This window comes from Harpia harpyja, chromosome 18, assembly GCF_026419915.1.
Source record: "Harpia harpyja isolate bHarHar1 chromosome 18, bHarHar1 primary haplotype, whole genome shotgun sequence".
NCBI classification, from domain to species: Eukaryota; Metazoa; Chordata; class Aves; order Accipitriformes; family Accipitridae; genus Harpia; species Harpia harpyja.
The window spans coordinates 26,495,504-26,514,966 of record NC_068957.1 but is presented as its reverse complement, the minus strand read 5'-3'; the positions used below and the strand labels follow the sequence as shown (position 1 = coordinate 26,514,966).

The following is a 19,463-nucleotide window of genomic DNA, read 5'->3' as shown; positions in this document are numbered from 1 at the left end:
CTATACATCTACCTACCCATCTATCTGTGATCTATCTACCTATCTACCCACCTATCCATTCCTTTTTTTTTATAACCTACTCACTCTGCTGGTACAAATATCCTAAGTGCCTTAGTTCTCTGATTTTAGGATCAGAGATGCCACATGTTTAGTAAAAACCTAGGAGAAATAAATGATGCCATCTGTCATGCCTGTGTCTAACTGGGCGGGGGGGCAGTTTGTGCTGTGTGGTGCATCATCATGTTTTGCTGTGGGGAAAAGAAGAACTGGATGCAGAGTGTGTGGGGTATTATGGTTGCCCAGGGGTTCATGTCTCTCATAGTCATGCAACCCTGACTGCAGATCACACCATGTAGTGTTAACAAGGTGGGAGGGAATTCCCTTCACTTGTGAGTGAATCAGCTGGGTGGGAGAGGTAGCATGAACAGTCCCAGATTAGACTCTTGCTCTAGGCATCTCCCGCACAATAAGGTTCTGTGTTTTTTTGAGTCTACTTCGTGTTCTAGCCCAGAAACAGCTGCAATACTTACCTCAACAACATTGTCATGGGTCAGGGTTTGGTGTTCACCTGGAAAAAAACTGCCATCTGAGCAGGAGCCAAGAGTAATGTCTTCAGTATATAATGTTCCTGCATTGGAATAAAAATGGCTGGCAACTCCCTGTATATTTTTAAGGTTTCCAAAAATAGGTCTAAGTCTCAGGCAAAATGAATGGAGCCAAGACTTAGATGGAAATAACTGCTAAAGTTTGTCTGAAACAGTTAGTGCTGAGATCATCTTCCACATTATATGCCACTACCTGGAAACACGGGCCAGTTTTCTTTTCCCTCTTTATGGCTGTCTGAGCCCTATGTTCCAGTGCATTGATTCACTTGACCAAGTTTCAGTACAGTGGGGAGAATTGACTTAATGTTAGTGGCGAGACTGAGAGCTTCCTCCCTGCTCTGTTGCTGCTCTGTAGGAGCTGGAATGCCTGGAGCATCGAGTCAGTCTTGAAGCCCTGGAGAAGCAGAGGGAAGTTAGATTATAAGCAGCTGCTCTGTGTGTGAGGGAGAGAAGGCTTTCTAATCACAATGGCAGGCAAGAGGGAAGGTCAGGGAGACATGAGTGGGAGTAGAGGCTAACTGGAGGGTAAAACTTCTGGGGAGGTGCACACTTACATTCCAGGAGGAATTTTATGTCAGTCAGTGAATCCTGAGTCCATGGGTGAGCCTGTGGCATTTTGCAGAGGGGAGAAGGAGAATTTAGGAGCCAACTTCAGAAATGCAGTTTGGTGCTCAGTGCACCCATGGGCTAGCCAGGCTCCCAGGGATGGCTCAGCTGGCCTGAGGCTGAAGGTGCTATTCTGGCTGCATTTGAGACTGTCTTCGTTGGAGGTTACTGTCCCCACAGAGGTGCCAGTGAATCTTCATGTCTCCTTGCTCCCTAACTCAGTTCTGTCACCGTGACCCAGGTTAAAATCCATCTGGCTAAAAAAGTTTGAACAGGTTCAACAGACACACAGGCAAGCATGGATCATTTTGACAAGTAAGCATGCCTACATTAACAAGTAGTGTGGTGTAATAGGAGCAGATCTGGAAAACAAGAGAGCTGCTGCTGAATATTTAACATTCACACTAAATGTGTTTCAGAGGGAGCTTATTTTGGACTTGCTCTGTTCTGGTCCAATTAACTGAATGCTTGCCAATAGCTGGAGCACAACAGATGCACCCCTGGAAGAACAATCTTCTGGTTTATTTTCACCCGAAAGGAATTCAGTTCACCAGGTATGAGACTGCACCATGATGGGAAGCAAAATGCAGTGAATAGGAAATTAACTTCAGAACCAAACTCCTCACCTGAACTAAAAAGCTGATGTAGATGCAGCTTTCTTGCATGGTTTGGTGGCTGAGGAGCTGGTAAACTTCAGGAGAGCTAGAGGTGGTGATGATGGGGGTGTGTGAAAACTTCTTAACCCACCCCAGTTACAGCCTGACCACCACATTGGCCTGCAGTGGAATGAACTACAGCCCAAAGCACCAACCCCATCAGAGGCAGGGCTGCCTGGGGGTTAGCACACAGCCTATTCACTGGCTGCTTCTTCCAAACAGATAACTGCTACTTATGATAGATGATTCTTGGAGGAATAATTCTGTTCCCTTTCCCACAGTGGGAATGCTATGCTGTTGATGAATGCAAAGGGGAGACAGGCTTAGGCTGGGAATATTGAAGTGATGGGACGTTTGTTTGGGCCTCCCTGTGCATGTGAGCAGGCAGTGAGCAGCGTTCTGCAGACATGAAATGGGGTCACTGAGCAGATTGTGCATGCAAGAGCCTATGTGCCACTGCCCCAGGGCACTAAATGCTCTGGACCTAAAGAAAAAAGGGGGCAGGGAGAACTGTCCAGGAGTTGAAGGCTTGTTTTTTACTGAGTTTAACATAGAACCAGCCTTCATCAAACTGCAGCTTTGTGCTGAAAGCTGGTGATGGTATGGCAACAGCTTATTTAATGGTCTGTGGAAACTGTTGCTCCGGCTGCAGCAAGCTCCTCCTCTGCCACTCGCTCACTGGTTCTCTTACCCACGCACGCCCACACAGTACAGGGACTGTATCCTGCTGTGCTTGGGGCTACTGACACACTCAGGTAGGATGAATGCCAGGATCTGTTACTGTCTCACTCTGATTTAATTTTGAATCTTGCAAGTAAGCAAGGAAGTTTTTAGGCCAACAGGCTGCACCACACACTTTCTAGGATGATACAAGATACAGAAGTGGCTGTGATGTAATACTGAGTTGTTCAAATCCTATTGTACAGTGGTACAGGTGTATTTCTACCCATGCAGAGTGAATGGCTCAGATACATGACCCTGACTTTCCAGCTGTTCTTAACACCTATGCAACATGAACACAGAGACACTTTCCAAGTAAAGGGGCGTATTTTAGACCCATTACCATGCATGATGATACACAGTACTAAGATGTGGAGACCGAGACTCCATAATCATCAGTATCTGTTGTGCAAATTTGCAGTTGGTGGGATCTGGATCAGACTCTTGTCCAGTTTTTCCCTTTTATATATCACAGAGCCTGGACAAGAAAAACAGCTGTTGTTCTTGTCCTGCCATCAGCCTGTCAGGTTCTTGCTGTTAGCAGTGCTCTGAAGTACTTGAGCTATAAAACCTCAAAAGACTTTAAAAATAAACTCTTTGCACTGTCAGCTTCAAAAAATATCCAGGAAACAATTCTTTTAAATCAAGAATTTAGATGACATGTAGAAACATTTATTTATAAATAATTAACATAAAGTAAAGAATTTGCACTGTTGCCTGAAGCCTTAAGATGACAGCTTTGTCAGCCCTCCCTAAGATAGCCAATATTATTATGTTACTTTTATTGCTGGGTTAATAAAGAAGAATATAAAATCATCCAGTCACCCACTGGCACAGCTCATAGGACCAAGGAGAGCTACGTTCTACTCTCTGTACCTGATCTTCAGGACAGTACTTTAACAGCTTAATTTTAATTAGGCTGCTGGTTGTGGATTTTCAGTGCCTCAGCTACTTTTACTTTGTTCATGGAGAGGCAAATTGATCAAGCATGTTTATAAGAAAAAGAAAGCGGTGATGTTTGAACATCAGCACCTGTAGGCAGGTTCTGTCTTGATGGCTGTCTCAGGACTTCCGAAGAAATGAGGTTTGTTATTGCTGTCCCTGTAGAACTCTCATTTTCCTGTTCACTGCTTTCTACCCCCATAAAACAAGCTCTTCATTTCCTCTTCCACCCATTCTTTCCTTCTTTGCTTTCTACAGCAACACAGAGTGACTTACTAGTCAGAGATTGTCCTTGGAATGTTTTTTGAGAATATTTTTCAGGGGTTCTGGTTAATGAGGTTTAGGAGAACACCAGAATCCAGAAGTTTATTTGATTAGAAAAAATAGAGGGATAGGAATGTATAACTTATATTGGCTCTTATTTCATAATTTTTTGGACTAGACATCAACCCCTAGGCAGGGTCCATTTTGCTGCCATCTCAGCACAGCTGCTTTGCTACCTAGTTGATTGGTAACAGTCTCATTCCTTCAAAGTCAATTGCAAGTAACTTTTAATAACCACTCTGTAGCCAAAACAGTGAGAGTCTGAACCATGCTGAGTGAATAGATCTTTCCTGCCTTGGGCCAGCATCAAATGTGGCAAGTAGATGACTGGGCACTTGAATTTAGTTAGAACCTTTTTAACTCCTCCAGGAGCCATTCGTGAGGAAGACACTTGGTGATTCACTCATCTCCGTGTATCAGGTCCCTGGCTGGTGTTGAAGCTGGAGCCAAACCATATTGACCTGAAAATCCCTCTCAGAACTGGCTTCTCCCTGGTTCCTGTTCAGTAACACTCAGTTTGGTCTTTCTATGGCCCTTTTTCACCATCTTGGACTCAGTCTGTACACAATTACTCCTGATTATTCCATGTCGAAGCCTTCAGAAAATCCCAGTGTAAGTAAATGCATTCCCGACAGACTCCTGTCCAGCGGTTACCTGTATCAGAGCCATCTGGAGCCTGGTCCTCAGCCCCGGAGGTTGGACTGGGCACTCACATTCTCTGGCAGGCATGGAAGGAAACGCCTGGTGGCCTTCATTACAATCTCTGAGTTCCCAGTCTCTGAGTCAGAAAGGCAGTGGCCCTCCCTACATGGTCATCACACTAGTACCATCATCTTGGCTCCACACCAGCCATCTGAGAAGGAGGCAGAGCAGGAGAGAGGGAGGGAGCAGAAAACTCCCAGAAAGCCTGTTACTTTGGGGCACTGAAACTGTGAAGATCTTTCCCGAAGATTCCAAGTTGCCACTCTTTCTGCAGCAAAGCCTATTAGTGTTGCGTGTAAGCCCTTGCTGGTCTGAGCCCTAGTGAATAAAAGATTTGCTAGATTTTATGCCTACAAAGCTTTGGATTGTCCTGTTAAGAAAGTAAGGTGGATGAAGAACAGAGTGACAGGTTTTGTTAGATTTCGGCGCTTTAATTGTTTTTTCTGTCATGGTTTGTTTACAGTGAGGCTTTGCTGGTCTAGACAGCTCTGGTGTGTGTCCCACAGGCTTTGTGGACTGCCTCAGGGGGTAAAGCGCCACGGGTAATGCAGTATTTTACCTCTAGTTCCCTGCTTCCAGGATGGTTTTAGTTGACCATGACTACCATAAAAGCTTAATGGCCTCTGAGAAATACATATGAATAAGCATGTTTCCTTTTGGATACACATCACACCGTCAAACCTATCAGAATAAATACCTTTGGAGCTACTTTTTAGATTAGATATCTTTTCTAAAACTGAGAGCCCTAGCTTGATTCCTCCCATCGCCCACAAGAATAATTTCTTTTCACTACTTTGAGATGGAACAGACCGGGGGACTTACCCCACCTCCTTGCTCTGAGGAGAAGGTGCCAGTGTCAGTCTCCAAAGCTCACATTGTTCCAATTCTGCATAGATTTCAGAGCATTTATTCATTAATACCTTTCACCCAAATGGGCAAAACAAATTCCCATTCATTGTTTTGTCCTTGCTAGTTACGTTATCTGTTACTTGGGCTGTAAACATTTGGAGTGAGGTCCCAGAATATCCATTAGATTTCCTTTTGTTCCTCCCATTGCTGCAAGCAGTACAAGGTGTAGAAAGCAAGCAACATACAAGCACTTGCTCCCATATGGTACATAGAAAAAACAACTGAAGAAGAGCCAATTCTAGCAGATGGGTGGTTCTTACCTTTTTTTCATATGGTCGTTGCATACATTGCACACCCTTTGTCTGGTTTGAAAGTCTCCTCTTTAGTCTTTTCTTGCACAAACACAGCATATCCCCAGACACCAGACACACAGGGTGAGGTGAGTGGTGTGGGCCACACAGTGAGTCATTGTCCCTAGTCCTACCTTCTCCCTTGTTCCTTGCAGGGGCCTCATTGGCAGTGGGGGACTTATATGCTGGAGGGAACTAGGATCTAGGGCTTTACAGAGCATCTAGCAGACTGGAATCCTGGGGATTTCCAGGCAGTTCCAGCTATTTCTGCCCTGGGGAATGGACAAGCCAGGAGCTGCGACCATACACTGTAATGAGCTCCATTCCTTGACATGGAAATGGCATCAGATAAATGGGGTCACACTTCCAATGGCCCCACCAGCTTCTGCCCTGTTCCAGCAGCTGAGTGGAAATAGAATTATTCTCAGCCTTTTCAAATCCTGCCTCCCTAGATGTGTGTTCTGTTTTCAGCCAATGTGCTATGCTCTCCCTTTCCTTTGCCCCTCTCATCTGCCCATCTTGAGAATCACTGCAAAAGATTACCCTGATGCTCAAGGCATAAAGGTGTTAAAGAGGCAACGGTGTTTGGCAGAGAAGGTGCTTTTTACCTCTAAACACAATCAAACACTAAAATGATCCAAGATCATCATCGAAGGCACCTCACTGTGAACTTGTAGGCACTAATGTCTGAGCAGAAGGAAACTGTAAGAGCAGGAGAAAGAAGCTTACCTGCTATGCAAAGAATAGCTCATAACCAGACTGGCTGATATTAAATAGAGGACAATCCAGGACTACTGTGTGGTGAAGGTGTAGTTCTCATACTATGGTAACAATTTCATTTTGTGCCTCCCTTTGCTTATGTGAATCAAACTAAACTTCTTTCAGCCCTCTGAAATACACCTTCTAGTATGGAACACCTTTGCTTTGGGTTTGTTTGTTTGTTTGTTTTTAGTTACATTGCAGCAAGCTGGATGGAATAAGGCCTCTATCTTCTGTCAAAGCTATGCAAAGGGCAGTTCAGGTTACCCAGCATTAATCAAAAAAACCTATAGGCTGATTAAATGGCCCCTTGTTTAAGTGCTCATGCTAACTGATTCTGGTATTTCAGACCAAATAATTTACGTGCTTTTTCTGCTTAAAAGAAGGTACTACAAAAGGTTTGATGTGAATGAAACCAAGTCAATAATTCTCCAGTGAAATACCTGACCTCCTCCTCCGAGGATGCTTAATGTCATCCCGGTCTAATCTAATTCTGAAATACTTTAATATTATTTGGGCTCTGAGCAGTCTGGAAAAAACCAGCATTTTTGAGGTCCTGGGTAATGTTACTCATCTCTACAGCCTCCTCCAGGGAAGATCTTTAGTCAGCTGACACTTTTGCCCCTTGGAATCTCATCCTGCAGTCGGGGCGGAGAGATAACCCCTGCCTGTGGCTCTCGAGGAATCCACTGATGTGCTTGTTCTCACACATGGCCAGGCAGGGAGGGCTCAGCAAACCCTCTGCTTGATACTGCCGTCCCTCCTCAGCAGCTGGCAAAGGAGAGGTCTGTGGGGGAGGCGAGATCTTGGTGCAGCACCTCCACAGCAGGAATTCCTCATGACAGTGCAGCTGGGGCACTAAACGGTTCAAATGTTTCAGATGTCTTGTCCTCCCCCTCCACAGGGAAGGGGAAGAGGAAAGGAAGAAGCAGGAGAGGAAGTAAAGCGTAGAGACTCATCTGCCTGTCACAGGGAACCCTTGTCTTTCAAAGTAGGATGAATGGTATTTTGTTTGGCTGTTGCTACGAGTAATAGAGAAGAAGGACAAGAGAAGTGGCTGGGGTGAGAAAGAAGTGTCTGTCATGCTGTAGAATTCACTTTGCTTTGTCTCACCCCCTTCAGACTGTTTGTAGACTGATGTGGGGTCCATGACTTTTCTGTGCACACGGCCAACACCTGGCACACTGTGAGCGGGAATGCAGCTGCTTTGGATTTGATTGTTTCACTGGCATGGGGCTTCGCTCGCATCACGGCTCCTGTCCTTAGAGCTATGAAGAAAATGTTAGTTTCCTGGATGCTAAACTATGGCTCCTTAAATTTGGCAAAGAAATAGGTAGACTTCTATCAGCTGAAGTTTTATCATCTTTGTGAAAAAGAATGATTAAAGGCTCCAAACAGTTACTGCAGTCTTATGAAGAAATTTTGGAATAGAAGTTCCAATAGAAGCAGAATCAGGCTCTCCCCATCATATATGATGTTGTTAGCATGCTAATGAAGAAGTCTCCACAGAGCCACTTGAATGCAGTGAGAAAGCTCACACCTAATATTCCTGGATCCAAACCTGCCACTGTGGCTTCCCTCTATCATTTGTTAAAATCATGGGCAACTGCCTTTATTATTCTAGATCTCTTCTGTCAGTATCAATTTCTGTAGGAAACAAGTGGAACCCTTTCATGGAGCAGTCTTGTTTGATGTAGTCCAAGAAAGTCTTAATGTGAAAATGAGTCAGAAAAGGAAGAAAACTTTGTAAAATAGGCTTTTAGGGACCCTGCGACTTCTTGTGTAGAAAAGTTACACCAATTTACATCAATCCAATTATACTGATGTTTTTTCCTATGCAGACACAGCACAGAGATTCTAGTTTAGGTGAAACCTGCATATTCAGGTGAAGCAAACAAAGCTTACGGACCCCATTTCCATCTCCTGCCAGGTTGGCACAGGAATAGTTTTATTACTCTCTGTAGTATTACTCCTAGTATACTCTGGGGTGAGGCAAGGCCTTGTCTCTTACAGACTTCATTTTTCTTTTTTATAGGGTGATAACTATTCTGCATTTTCTCTTTCTCACATTATGCTGCATGGTGAGGAAACATCACATTGAAAAGCAAATCAACACATTTTATAAGCCTCTGGTTTAAAAATTATTTGTTTTATATTACATATACTTTTACAACAATATTATTCCTTGGGGAGAAAAGAGAAACTTCCTTTCTGCAGATCCTGAGGATTTAATTATGGGTATTTACAAGGCATTTTGAGATCTTCTGAATGAACTGCAACTTTTAAAGACCTACAAAGTGTTACTATGAATCTGATGTCAATTCTCAACATACCTCAGTTTAATATTAATCCCAGCAGATTCCTGTAATCAAATTAAAGAAAACAGTTTACTCAGCAGGAGTCTATGCTGAACTGTCTAGTAGAGCTTGGCTTGCTCTCTTCCTATTTTATACCTGAATTTATGTATTCTCATATTAACACAATCTTCATTTATTCAACATGCTGGGAAAAAAGCAGGTATGAAGTACAGCTAGTCTGCATGGTCTTTCCATCAACCAAGATGTGTTAAAGATCGAAAATGTTTAGCTGATTTGACAAGAAGACACAAATTCAAGAAAAATAGGAAGATAGGTTTCTACTTTGCTCAAAAAATAAGACATTAAATTTCTGAGTTAATTTCTTTTCCTTCTTCTGGACACAAGTTGTTAACTTTAAAAAGAATGAATTTTTTTTTTTTTTTTCCCCTGGGAGAAAATAGGACTTGGGTCACTGTTGGACAGTAATGTTCAAAATCCCAAATAAGATGAGACGGCTTCTTCAAATCCCCATGTAAATGCTGGACCTTGATTTCCTCTGTCGTGGTTCCAAACACAGATGGCAGGGGAAGCTTTGGCGAGTGGTCTGCAGCTGGTCCTCGAACTCTTTTCACCCAGGAATTCGATTGCTCATTTACACCATGTGATTGCGACGGTGGCCTCTGAGAAGCCTTGAAGACTAGAGTTGGTTTGCGAGCCCAGCTTTAGGGAGCCTCAGCCCCTTGTGCTGTTGAAGCACCTGGAGCGGGATGCGTGCTTCCTAGTTAAACAGCTACGAAAACCTTGTATGTGACAGCATGCCCGCAGAACGTGCCGAGGCCTGAGGAGACTGTTGGCCGGGCAGCACCCCTGAGCTGCACCCCAAGCGTGCATGACTCAGACCGAAGGAGAGACAAAAGGATCCATTGCATGTCAGCGCCGTGGTCTCACTTTGACCCATAACATAGCATTATTTTTTAAAATAATGCTTTCAGCAAGGACCAGAAGTCCCACTGACACCCGACGCGCAAATAAATTTCAGTGCTCAGGGCCTTCTCGGCACCCAGTTCCGGGGATGCTGGAACCCCCCGGCTTTCGCCCTGCTGCGGCTCTGCCGCCGCCTCCAAGGCCTCTCCCTTCCCAGGCCGCCTCGCAGGGGACCGCTGCCACTGGGGGGCCTCGAACGCTTCGCCCTCCGCCCGCGGCGAGGCCTCCCGGAGCCTCGGCGGCGACGCCCGGCCCGGCCTCCCCGCGCCGCATGGCCGGGCCGGGCCGGGCCGCGCCCCGCTAAGGAGGCCGGGGCCGGGGCGGGGGCGCCGCAGCTCCAGCCCCGAACGAAGGCAGCCGGGCCCGGGAGCGGGGCGGGAACCGGGCCCGGGAGCGGGAGCCGGGAGCGGGAGCGGGGCGGGGAGCGGGGGCGGGGCCGTGCGGGGCGGGGCTTGCGCCGGGGCGGGCGGGCGGGCGGAGAGGCGCGGCGCGGAGTCCCGTTAGAAGCAGCGAGGAGCCCACGGAGAGCCCCACCGGTGCAGGAGGAGCGACCTGCCGTGTCCAGTCCGCCGGGAAGATGCCGAAAACGGTGGGTGCCGCGAGGCGGAGAGGAGCGGGGGCGGCTCCGCCACGGCGGCCGAGCGGGGCTGGCGCCCGGGGCCGGGCGGGTGTGGCGGCGCCCGGGCCTCGCGGTGGGAGAGGACGGCGGTGCCCCGGCTGCCCGCCTCGCCCGCCCGCCGGCCGGCCCGGGGCGGGGGGGGACCCTGCCCGCCTGGGCTCGCCTGCGCCCCGCCCGGGAGGCGCCGGCGGCCGCCCCGGAGGGCGAGAGGAGAGGAGAGGAGCGGGGGGGGGGGGGGAAGGAGGGAGTCCCGGGGAGCGCGGGTCGGGCGTGAGGCGCGGGGCCGCCCGCCCGCCCCTCCATCTTGTTCTCCCTGCCGCGCCGCGGTACCCCCTGTCTGAGGGGCCGGGCCGGGCCGGGCTTGGGGCGGCTGCCGGGCCGGGGCCCCGCCCGGGCCGCGGCCGCCCGCTCGGGGCTCGGGACGGGCGGGTAACGGCGCGGCGGGGCAGCGCCCTGCCGAGGCCGCCCCTCCTCTCCAAGATGTCCGGTGGAGCGGCGCCTGCCGCCCGCCCCGCGGGTGCGCCCGGGATGGGGACGGCGTGCTGGGTGAAGCTTTCTGGAGCCTGGTGGGGGGTTAACGAGTTCTATGGCCGCCTCCCGTGTGCTCTGTGAAGAGGAGAGGTTGGGGTTTTCACAACTTGTAATTCGTCAGCTCGAGTTGCTAGGGAGCCTTGTCCCAGCTTGACTCGAAGTGTTTCTTGGCTGGAGAGATCTCGGTACTTCAGAAAGTCTGGTCAAGTCCGTACTTGACTCTCCTTCTCGCGGCAGGAGTTTGGTGACTAATGAGGAGCATGGGGTTTTTCCATTTAATTTCTCCTGGTTGGAGTAAAAGAGTTAGTCCTAGCCCTTCATTGATAAAACAGGGAGGAGCAGGCTGGAAGGCTCTGGATGTTTCCTTGCTGGGAGTGATCTGACATGGCCTAAGAATGTGTTAAGCCGAGAGCCTGTGGTTTACATAAAGGAGAGGGGGGAAAAAAAAAAAACCCTAAACAAAAACCTACCCCTATGCAAGTGGAAGTTGAAATGGAATCCACCTTGATTATTTTTTTTTACAGCTAGTTTAACTTTGTTACTTTAAAATAGGTATTAAGTGCCCGTTTGACGGACTTCTGCTTTTCCTGCTGTCTTAAATGCCAGGTCTCTGAGACAAAAGCTGGATTTTTCTTTTTTTTAAAAATCAACATCTTAAAGGATATCAAACTCAAGCCACTTAAAGGTTAAGGCAGTATTTTTCTGAAGCTTTAGAAAGGCCTTTCTTCAAACATCAGCAATGATGAGTGAAGATTTACTTCCTAAAAAAACCAAACCAAAACACCCCCCCTCCCCCCCCCCCCAAACGCCAGGCAACAAGTTCAGTAAGACTAACGGAAGTAGCTCAAGTTAGGGGACTTCTGTGTAAAATGCAGTTGAGACCTTTTAGCAAGGGAGTTTACAGTTGTGATGAGTGACTTCTTTTAGTGTGACTTAGCCAAGAAATCCTGAAAGTGTTGCAGAGACACTTATGAGTCAGGGTTCCCACTAATAGGCTGAATCCAAAAGTTATGACACTGTACTCGCTACAAGGTGCTCATTGCAGTCTCTGTATCTGCAGACACAGCCTAGGCTGGATTCGTGTTCTCAGTCTGCTGCTTTCTGGTTCTGACGGAGCAGTTCTGCTTTCAGAGCTTTTGAAAACTGGAACAGATAAATAAATGCAAGTGCTTTGCTGTGACACTGTATTGCACACCTTAGATTCTGCAGAAGGTGGTTCAGATGTTTGTGCCTGTTGAGGTACAGAGCTGCAGGCCTCCTGCTGTATCAGCCACTAGCCTTTGGTTTCCTGCCCCATCTGGCCTAGTTGCAGACACAACTGAAATAATATTTTAAACATTATTTCTTGAGCTGTGGTTTGCAGGAACAGGATATGCTGGCATAACTGTGTAATCAGTTCTTCATGTGAAAGAAACATGACTACTAGTGTGCTAGCTTAAGATTTGTTAATAGCTACTTAATTAACAAAACAGTAAAATGCAAGTGACTTTCCTCAATCGAGGTCAAATGTGGGTGAAACTGGAGCAGTTACCTGTAGCTATATGTGGGCTTCATCACAAAAATAAATCCATTGTGAAGAAGACAGATGGAGGAAATGTTCCAGGGAACAGTTCTGGCTGGGCAGGAAAAACATTTGTGTCTAAAGTGTTTGGTAGCTCTTATCATTCATCTCACCAGGCTTACAGAACATGCTGCTGCGTGGCTTGAGCAGCAAAACCTGTCAAGTTCTGAGTCCCTACGCGTCCTTAAGATAGGCTAAATGTTAACACATCTAGCTAGAGATTGCCATTTCGTTACATGAGATTTGCTACAAGTGGCACTATGTTTTGGAGCACTATTAATAGGAATCCAAGATTAACTCTGGTAACCTTTGAACTAGTGGCACATGATTTGCTGCTGTGAAGTGTAATGTCTGCACAGTTGGGGGGGGTTTGGTTGCTGCAGGCCTTGTAGGCTATGTAGAAAGTCCATCATGGATTGGCCTGCTGGTCCTGCCATGCTCTCTAGAGGAAAGCTTCACTGTTTTATCTAAAGTGATCTTATAGTTAAGAACCAACTCTGGCTTATATTTTTTTTTGTTCTGAAACGTTTGCAAGATGTACACAGTTAAAGCACACACCAAAGAGGGCATATAATTCCCCCCCACACTTTGTATTGCAGAGGCATGGAAGTATTTGAGTGCTGAAATGCCTCTTGCAAGCCATTGTCAAGCTCTGAAAAGTCTCTCCTCAAGTTGAGAAGTCTGTTTATTGGCCATGAGTAGCTCTGATCTCATGCTTACTGACTAGTGCTCTGGTCTCTCACTGAGTCATTTCAGGCTGGGCAGAGCTGGAAGTCTCACTTGGTTCCAAATCCTGATAGAAGTGAATGAGCTGTCACATTGATGGCTAGTCCAAGCTCCATTGTCGATTGCTTGAACTTTAGTGTTACAAAAAACATCTTAGTTGGAGGAGTGGGAGAGAAAATGACTTTTTTTTTGTACCAGTCACACCCATTTAGTGGGCTGATATTTTACTGTATTTTTACCTATTAGAAAAAGCAATGCTTCTGTATCAGGATTCATTAACTATTTTGCCTATGAATGTACTTTGTGGCTATATGAATGGGTAGGCCACTGAACTTGAAACCTGAGCATCTGTTGTGTATGAGGTGTGCATTCAACTGTCCTATCAGTAGGACTTGAGCAGTTCTGTTCTAGGTAGCATAGTCTTTACTCGTTGTAGAGAAGTGGGTTTAATCAGAGCTAATCTCGTGAATACAGAAAGCTTCAAACTAATGAAGTTTGGACTCCTCTTATTGCATTAGAAGAACTAAGTGTTTCAATGTTCAGAATAAGTCTCCAGGTTTCTAGGGCAAAGTGTTACTGCAGAGAAAATCAACTTGGACAAGCATGAAGTCTTCAGCACAAAGGAATAGTAAGATTGGTAGCTCTCAGCTCTATGATGCTACTTAAGATTTTTAAAAAACGTTTTTTTCTGCTGTTGCCTTTTCCCTTAATACTTTCTAAAACTCAGTGTATCAATAGCCGTTGGGGCCTTCAGGGACCCTGCCTGTAGCTTAAATTGATGGTCCTAATTCCCAGTTGGACCCCAGAGGTCCTTGAAGCATATCTACCTTTGTTCTTTGGAACTGCATAGGTCTGGTTAGAAGAAAGGTAACTGAGAGAATGTGGTAGGTATCAGGAGCATCCACTGGGTAATCAGTTTCTTGATGTGTAGCTAGTTGCTACCAAATGCTGCAACAAGATGGCAGCTATGAGCAGAGTGCTGCAATTGTTTGGGTGATCCTTTTTTTTTTTTTTTTTTTTCTTGTGGAATTTGCTAGAGGTCTTGAAAGCTTAGGGGGAAGGGTAGACAGTGATGGAAACCATGACTTGTAATGGATGGACACTTTTCTTTTCATGCCCTGGGTTTGGATCCTGTTGTGGTATGAAGGAACACTAGAAGCATTCCAGATACCTTCTGTCTTATCTGAGGACCAACCCTTTGGTGTTGCATCTCCTCTCCCTCATTCAGTATAACTTGTGAAGCTTGGCAGCACTGACCAAAGTTAGACAGGCTTTGGTGTGACATGGGTGCTAGCTTGTTAGGCAAACTTGATCCATTGTACCTTCCTTCTAACACTATCAGATACATGGAATTGCTGTGAAAAGGTGTGTTTGACAGCTCCCTAAGACCTTGCTTTACACAGAAGTCTGTGTTGACCCTGTTGGTGAATTTCGGATGGCTTTGTATTCAGAAACAGCAATAGCTAAAGTGCTGAGTGTATAGTGGAACCAGGTAAACTACTGGACTCTTATACAATGAATTATCTGTAGCTTTGTACCTACCATGGGATTTTACAAGCCAGGAAAGGCCGTTACACCCTAGCTTGTATTGTATTCATCAGCTTGGTTCCTAGATTCTGCAAGAATAGCGACGTTTTACCTCTTGTGCGGGTGAAGCAGTTAAGCCTGATAGTGAGCAGAAGCTTCTGTTTGGTACTTAGAGGCCTTCTCTGTTAGAGTTAAACAGGGATTTTAAAGAATGCCACTGATAAATTAGCTTTCACTTTGTTTTTACTTACTGGTAAAATCTTGCTTCCACTTCTTACGGCAAGCCTTGCACCTAACTGGCAGTGTTGGCAAAACCCATCAGTTATAGTAGCTTCAGACTGTAGTGAGCAAGAACTATTCTGAGTGCCTGATCTGAGTTGGTAGTTGTGATCCAGTTCTTAAAACTTTAATGTGACAGTGTTAGGCCTAAGAGTGCTTATGATATCAGAGGTTCTAAAAGATTAAATATGTTAGTTGAGTACTTTCTTTTATTTTTGACTTCTTGATTTGTTGCTTGAGGCAGACAAACAAGAAGCAGGTTGGTGAGGCGCACACAATAAAAGGAGCCCAAGGAAAGCTTTAGATCTGCTGCTTCTACTATAAGAATCCTGTGGGGAAAAGAGTGCCTAATATCAGGGGTTGGTCATCACTCACTTCTTGCAAATATCCTGTCCCCTTAGCATTTACAGGCAGTACCTTTTTTGGACCTGCAAGGGGTTGCAGCACTTTCCTAGGGGTGACTCTGCCTCGTCTGATTAATCACCCCTGAAGGTTAATTACAGTTCTTGCTTTTCTCGTGAGGATAGTTCATAAGATGTCTTAATATGGACTCCTTTTTTGACAGGAAATGGCATCACTGCCTCTAGAGGAAACTTGTTTCAGTTGTTTTATGTATAATGTCTGGTCTGAAGTGAAATCCTCCGGCACAGAGCTCACTGAAGTCCCTAGGTAGCCACCCGAAAGACAGCTGATGAACTGAAACCGTGTGATTCAAACACCCTCCGTCCTTGCTTCTTGTGAGGCTGGCTGTGCAGGGGGAGCAGGACCCTTCCCGAGTTGCTGGGCTCTGCATGTCCTTGCTGATCCACTGACACTTCTCACAGAGAACTCCTCGGGAAGAGGTAGCTCTGGCCCTGCTCCAGGTTATAAAGGAAACTGACTAAAAGCTTCCTCTAGCGACGTCATCTCCTGGACTCTTTCCTGCCTTGGTGCAGCTCAAACAACCTTATTTGGCTGACTTCTTTTTTCTCTGCCCCCCTCCCCCGTGCAGCGAGAGGGCCTCCCTGAATTTGCACAATAAAGCTGTTATCTGTGCTTAATCGCTGTTCAGAGGACTACAATGGGATCTGCTTGAAAAAGAGTTCCAAGATCTCAACGCTAACTCCTCGGGTCCGCGCCGCCCCCGCCCCGACGTCTTGTTTGTCTGTCTGCTAAATGATTATACTAGAAATCAACATCACCCTGCGAGGAGTCTCTCTGCTGTTGCAGACACACTATTGGAAGAGAGGAAATCCCTCCCTGCCCAGGAATAATCCAGGGCAATTAACTGATGTAAATTAAGAGCACTAGTAAGCAGCCAGTTAATTGCTTGCTTTTCCCTAGGGGTGTTTGGAGCAGCAGGAATTTGCATAGTCCAGCCAATAATACTGCATCAAAGGAGTTTGTTTTTATCCCATCTGAAACTTCTAAAGCAGGCTAAAGTCTCTAGATTCATGGAAGGCTACTCTTTTGGGCAAACCTCTTTGTAACACTTCTATGGCTGTTTCTAGGTGGAGTGTTTGAGTGTTTTGGAAGTTGTGGGCATAAAACCCACCCTTCTGACTCCAGTAGCTAATGCTGACTCTTACTGTAATGTTTAAAAGATTGTGCAGCAAATATTTGGCAGGGATGTAGGAAGAGACAGTCACTGGCAGGCTTGGTGGTTATAAAACCACAGGATCAGCTGTAACTGCTTGGAGGTTTAAAACCTGAAATTGCAGAGGTTTGGGCCTTATATTGACAAGAGACAATTATGGCTTCAGGAATTGTGGATACATAGGTAGGTGATCTAGTGCTGCTTCCTTCCTATGCAGCTGTGAAAGGGTATCTTCACTTGTATGAATGTGTGATCCTCCAGTGGAGTACTGGGGCAGTCAGAAATTCCTGGCCTTTGTGTAGCAGCTTGTTGAACTTGTATTAAATGGGGAGAAAACACTCTTTGAAGAGTTTTTTTAATAGTATGACTCCTGCAAAATGCTTTTTCCTAGTTGTTCCAACATCTCTGAAGCTGTAGTTGTTCAGAGGCACCTGTTTGAAAATACAAACTTTGGATGGAGGAATGATGTTCAGTTCTCATCCCATTCCCAGGCTAAGAAATAAGAGCGTTTGGCCGTGCTAGGCTTCTCTCCCTTTGGCCATTGCTGGCTGACGAATAGCTACAGACAAAGGCACAGGGGTGCCCGTAAAGGAGGAATGAATGAAAAAACTCCAAATCTGATGCGCTCTGTAGAGAAACATGCAATTAGGCAAGAATGAGATGACGGGCTAGGAGGGGGAAGAGACAGACTCCTTTCTCTGCCAGCAGTGATTCTGTGTAGAGAAAAACAAATCTCAGAAGAGATCAGAAAGAGGATAACTGAAGTAGTGAATAAGAATGGCATGGTATGTGTGATCCAGACTGATCTATACTCTCTTGCAAGTTTCTAGCTTTATTGGTCAACTTCTTTTGTAGAGGAAGGCTGCTCAGGATAACGGACTTCACTGTACTGGAGTGTGAATACTGTAAAATCTCGTTGTTTGGTTTTTTTCTTGTTGTTTTTCCCTTTTTTTTGAGGGGGGGGGTTAAGTTGATGTCAGAGAATCTTGTGTGCAGCATATTGGAGAACAGCTCTTCTGCAATTGTACGCCTTCTGATGTTCTCCAGGTTTCTTGTTAAAGCAAACTGATGACTTCCTGCAGCCATGAGCCGTTTTTGTCCATCTCTATATCACTGATTTGTCCTCTTCTCCTAAGTAAGCCCTTATGACTCACAACATTTTTTTTTCTCTGGATTGGGAGACCTAGTTACAGTGGGGAAGTGACTAAGTACAGGAAAAATCTTCCATTGCAGTCTGATCAATCGTTTAGTTGCACCATTTAATAAATGTATTTGGTTTTATGTAATACAGGCTAATAAAGCATGGAATTCTGGGCTAAATTTTTCCTTGTCATAGCTTTTAAACTGTACTGAACTTAACTCTCTGGCATTAATTCTGTGCTTGGTTACAGTGTAAAAAATGAGCTGCCAGACAAATTATTAGGGTGAGGTGTCAAGGCTCTCAACATCCCCCACCCTCCGAGGCGCAGCTTTTTGTTCATAATGTCTCTAAGAATAATAAGGTATAATTTTTTTTTTCACCCCCTGAATATGCTATTCTGGAATAGTGACTTAAAAAAAAAAGAAAAATCTTTTTTCCTCACTACACTAAATGTCCATCCAGCAGCCAGCCTGAAAAGACAAGAGGGTTCTGGTTGTAAGTGGTTTTTTTTTTTTTTTTTCCCTCTATGAAAATCCAGAACTTGGTATCATCCTAAAATGATCGTAATCCATGGGACTTGCAGAATGGCAGCAAATGGTTCTGAAGGCACTCTGTAAGGAAGTAAGGCAGTTCCACTGCTGACAAATTCAAGCAATATCAAGTTGCCCAATAAAAAAAGTGGTGATACAAAACCCACACACAACTTTGTGGTCCAATACGTCATCTTATATGAAAACAATCCTATTAGTATGACAACTTACTGGCAACCTTGGAGTTCCAGTTAGAAATGATAGAGAAGGAAGGACTTTTACATATGTATTAAAAGTAAGGGTTTACTTACTAATCCGTTAAGCAGACACTTTAATGAATGGTTGACCTGTTCACATGCAAGTTAGCAAGAGGCACATGGCATAGAAGTATTTGTATAGACATGTATAGAAATGCTTCCTCCCTGTGTGCAAGAGGTGGTTCTTGCAGAAGTTGACCAATGGTGTATCTGTGCAGGAAAACTACGTGCTGGTGCTCCAGATAGGTGTGTGGTGTTTGTTTTTTTTTTTGGCGGGGGGTAGTTAGCAAAGTGATGCTGACCATTGGTCAAAAAAGGGTCAGCAAATCAAAATTTTTCATAAAAGGGTAATAATAAATATGCTTAATATTTATTGCAATTGTATGAAGATGTTCTAAATTGAACTTAAGCTAAAAGGAAACTTCCACTCTCATCCTTCCCTTCCCCATATTTTAAACAAGAATTTTCATCCGCTGACATTTTGGATATTGGAGGCATGGATATAGTTTCAGGTGCTCATTTTCTTGATGAGTTTCTTCTTGCTTTCATATTGTATCTTGAACATAGAACTTCAGGGTTGTTAGAGTAGCTTTGTAAAGGTGGAAGCTGGAAAGTTAAAGGTTCTTAGTGAACTTGGTTTCTGTAGCTTCCTTCAAAGGAGATAAAGTGTTTTTCTGTCTTAGGATGCGTAAGAGCTTTTAACTTTTGAGGGATTTTTTCCTGTAATGAAACTACTTTCTGTTCAACATGGCTGCAATATACAATAGTGTGTTTTATCTTTTTGTTGGTCTCTAAAAGAAATAGATAGCACTGTCCATCACAACCTCTACTTAGAATAGAATATTTCAGCTGGAAGGGATCTACAGCGATCATCTAGTCCAACTGCCTGACCAATTCAGGGCCGACCAAAAGTTGAAGCATG

The 19,463-nt window shown here is 45.3% G+C and overlaps 1 protein-coding gene and 1 long non-coding RNA gene across 2 annotated transcripts in view; both read left to right on the top strand.

Moving 5' to 3' along the window:
- LOC128153810 (uncharacterized) overlaps nt 1–19,463 on the top strand; it is a 275,250-nt gene that overhangs the window by 101,080 nt on the left and 154,707 nt on the right. The window lies entirely within an intron of this gene.
- Nucleotides 10,247–19,463, top strand: part of MSN (moesin) — a 48,289-nt gene continuing 39,072 nt past the window's right edge. The window contains exon 1 of the mRNA XM_052813580.1: nt 10,247–10,383. Coding sequence (XP_052669540.1) covers nt 10,372–10,383 — 12 coding nt within the window. The 5' untranslated portion in view covers nt 10,247–10,371. The remainder of the gene's footprint in view (nt 10,384–19,463) is intronic.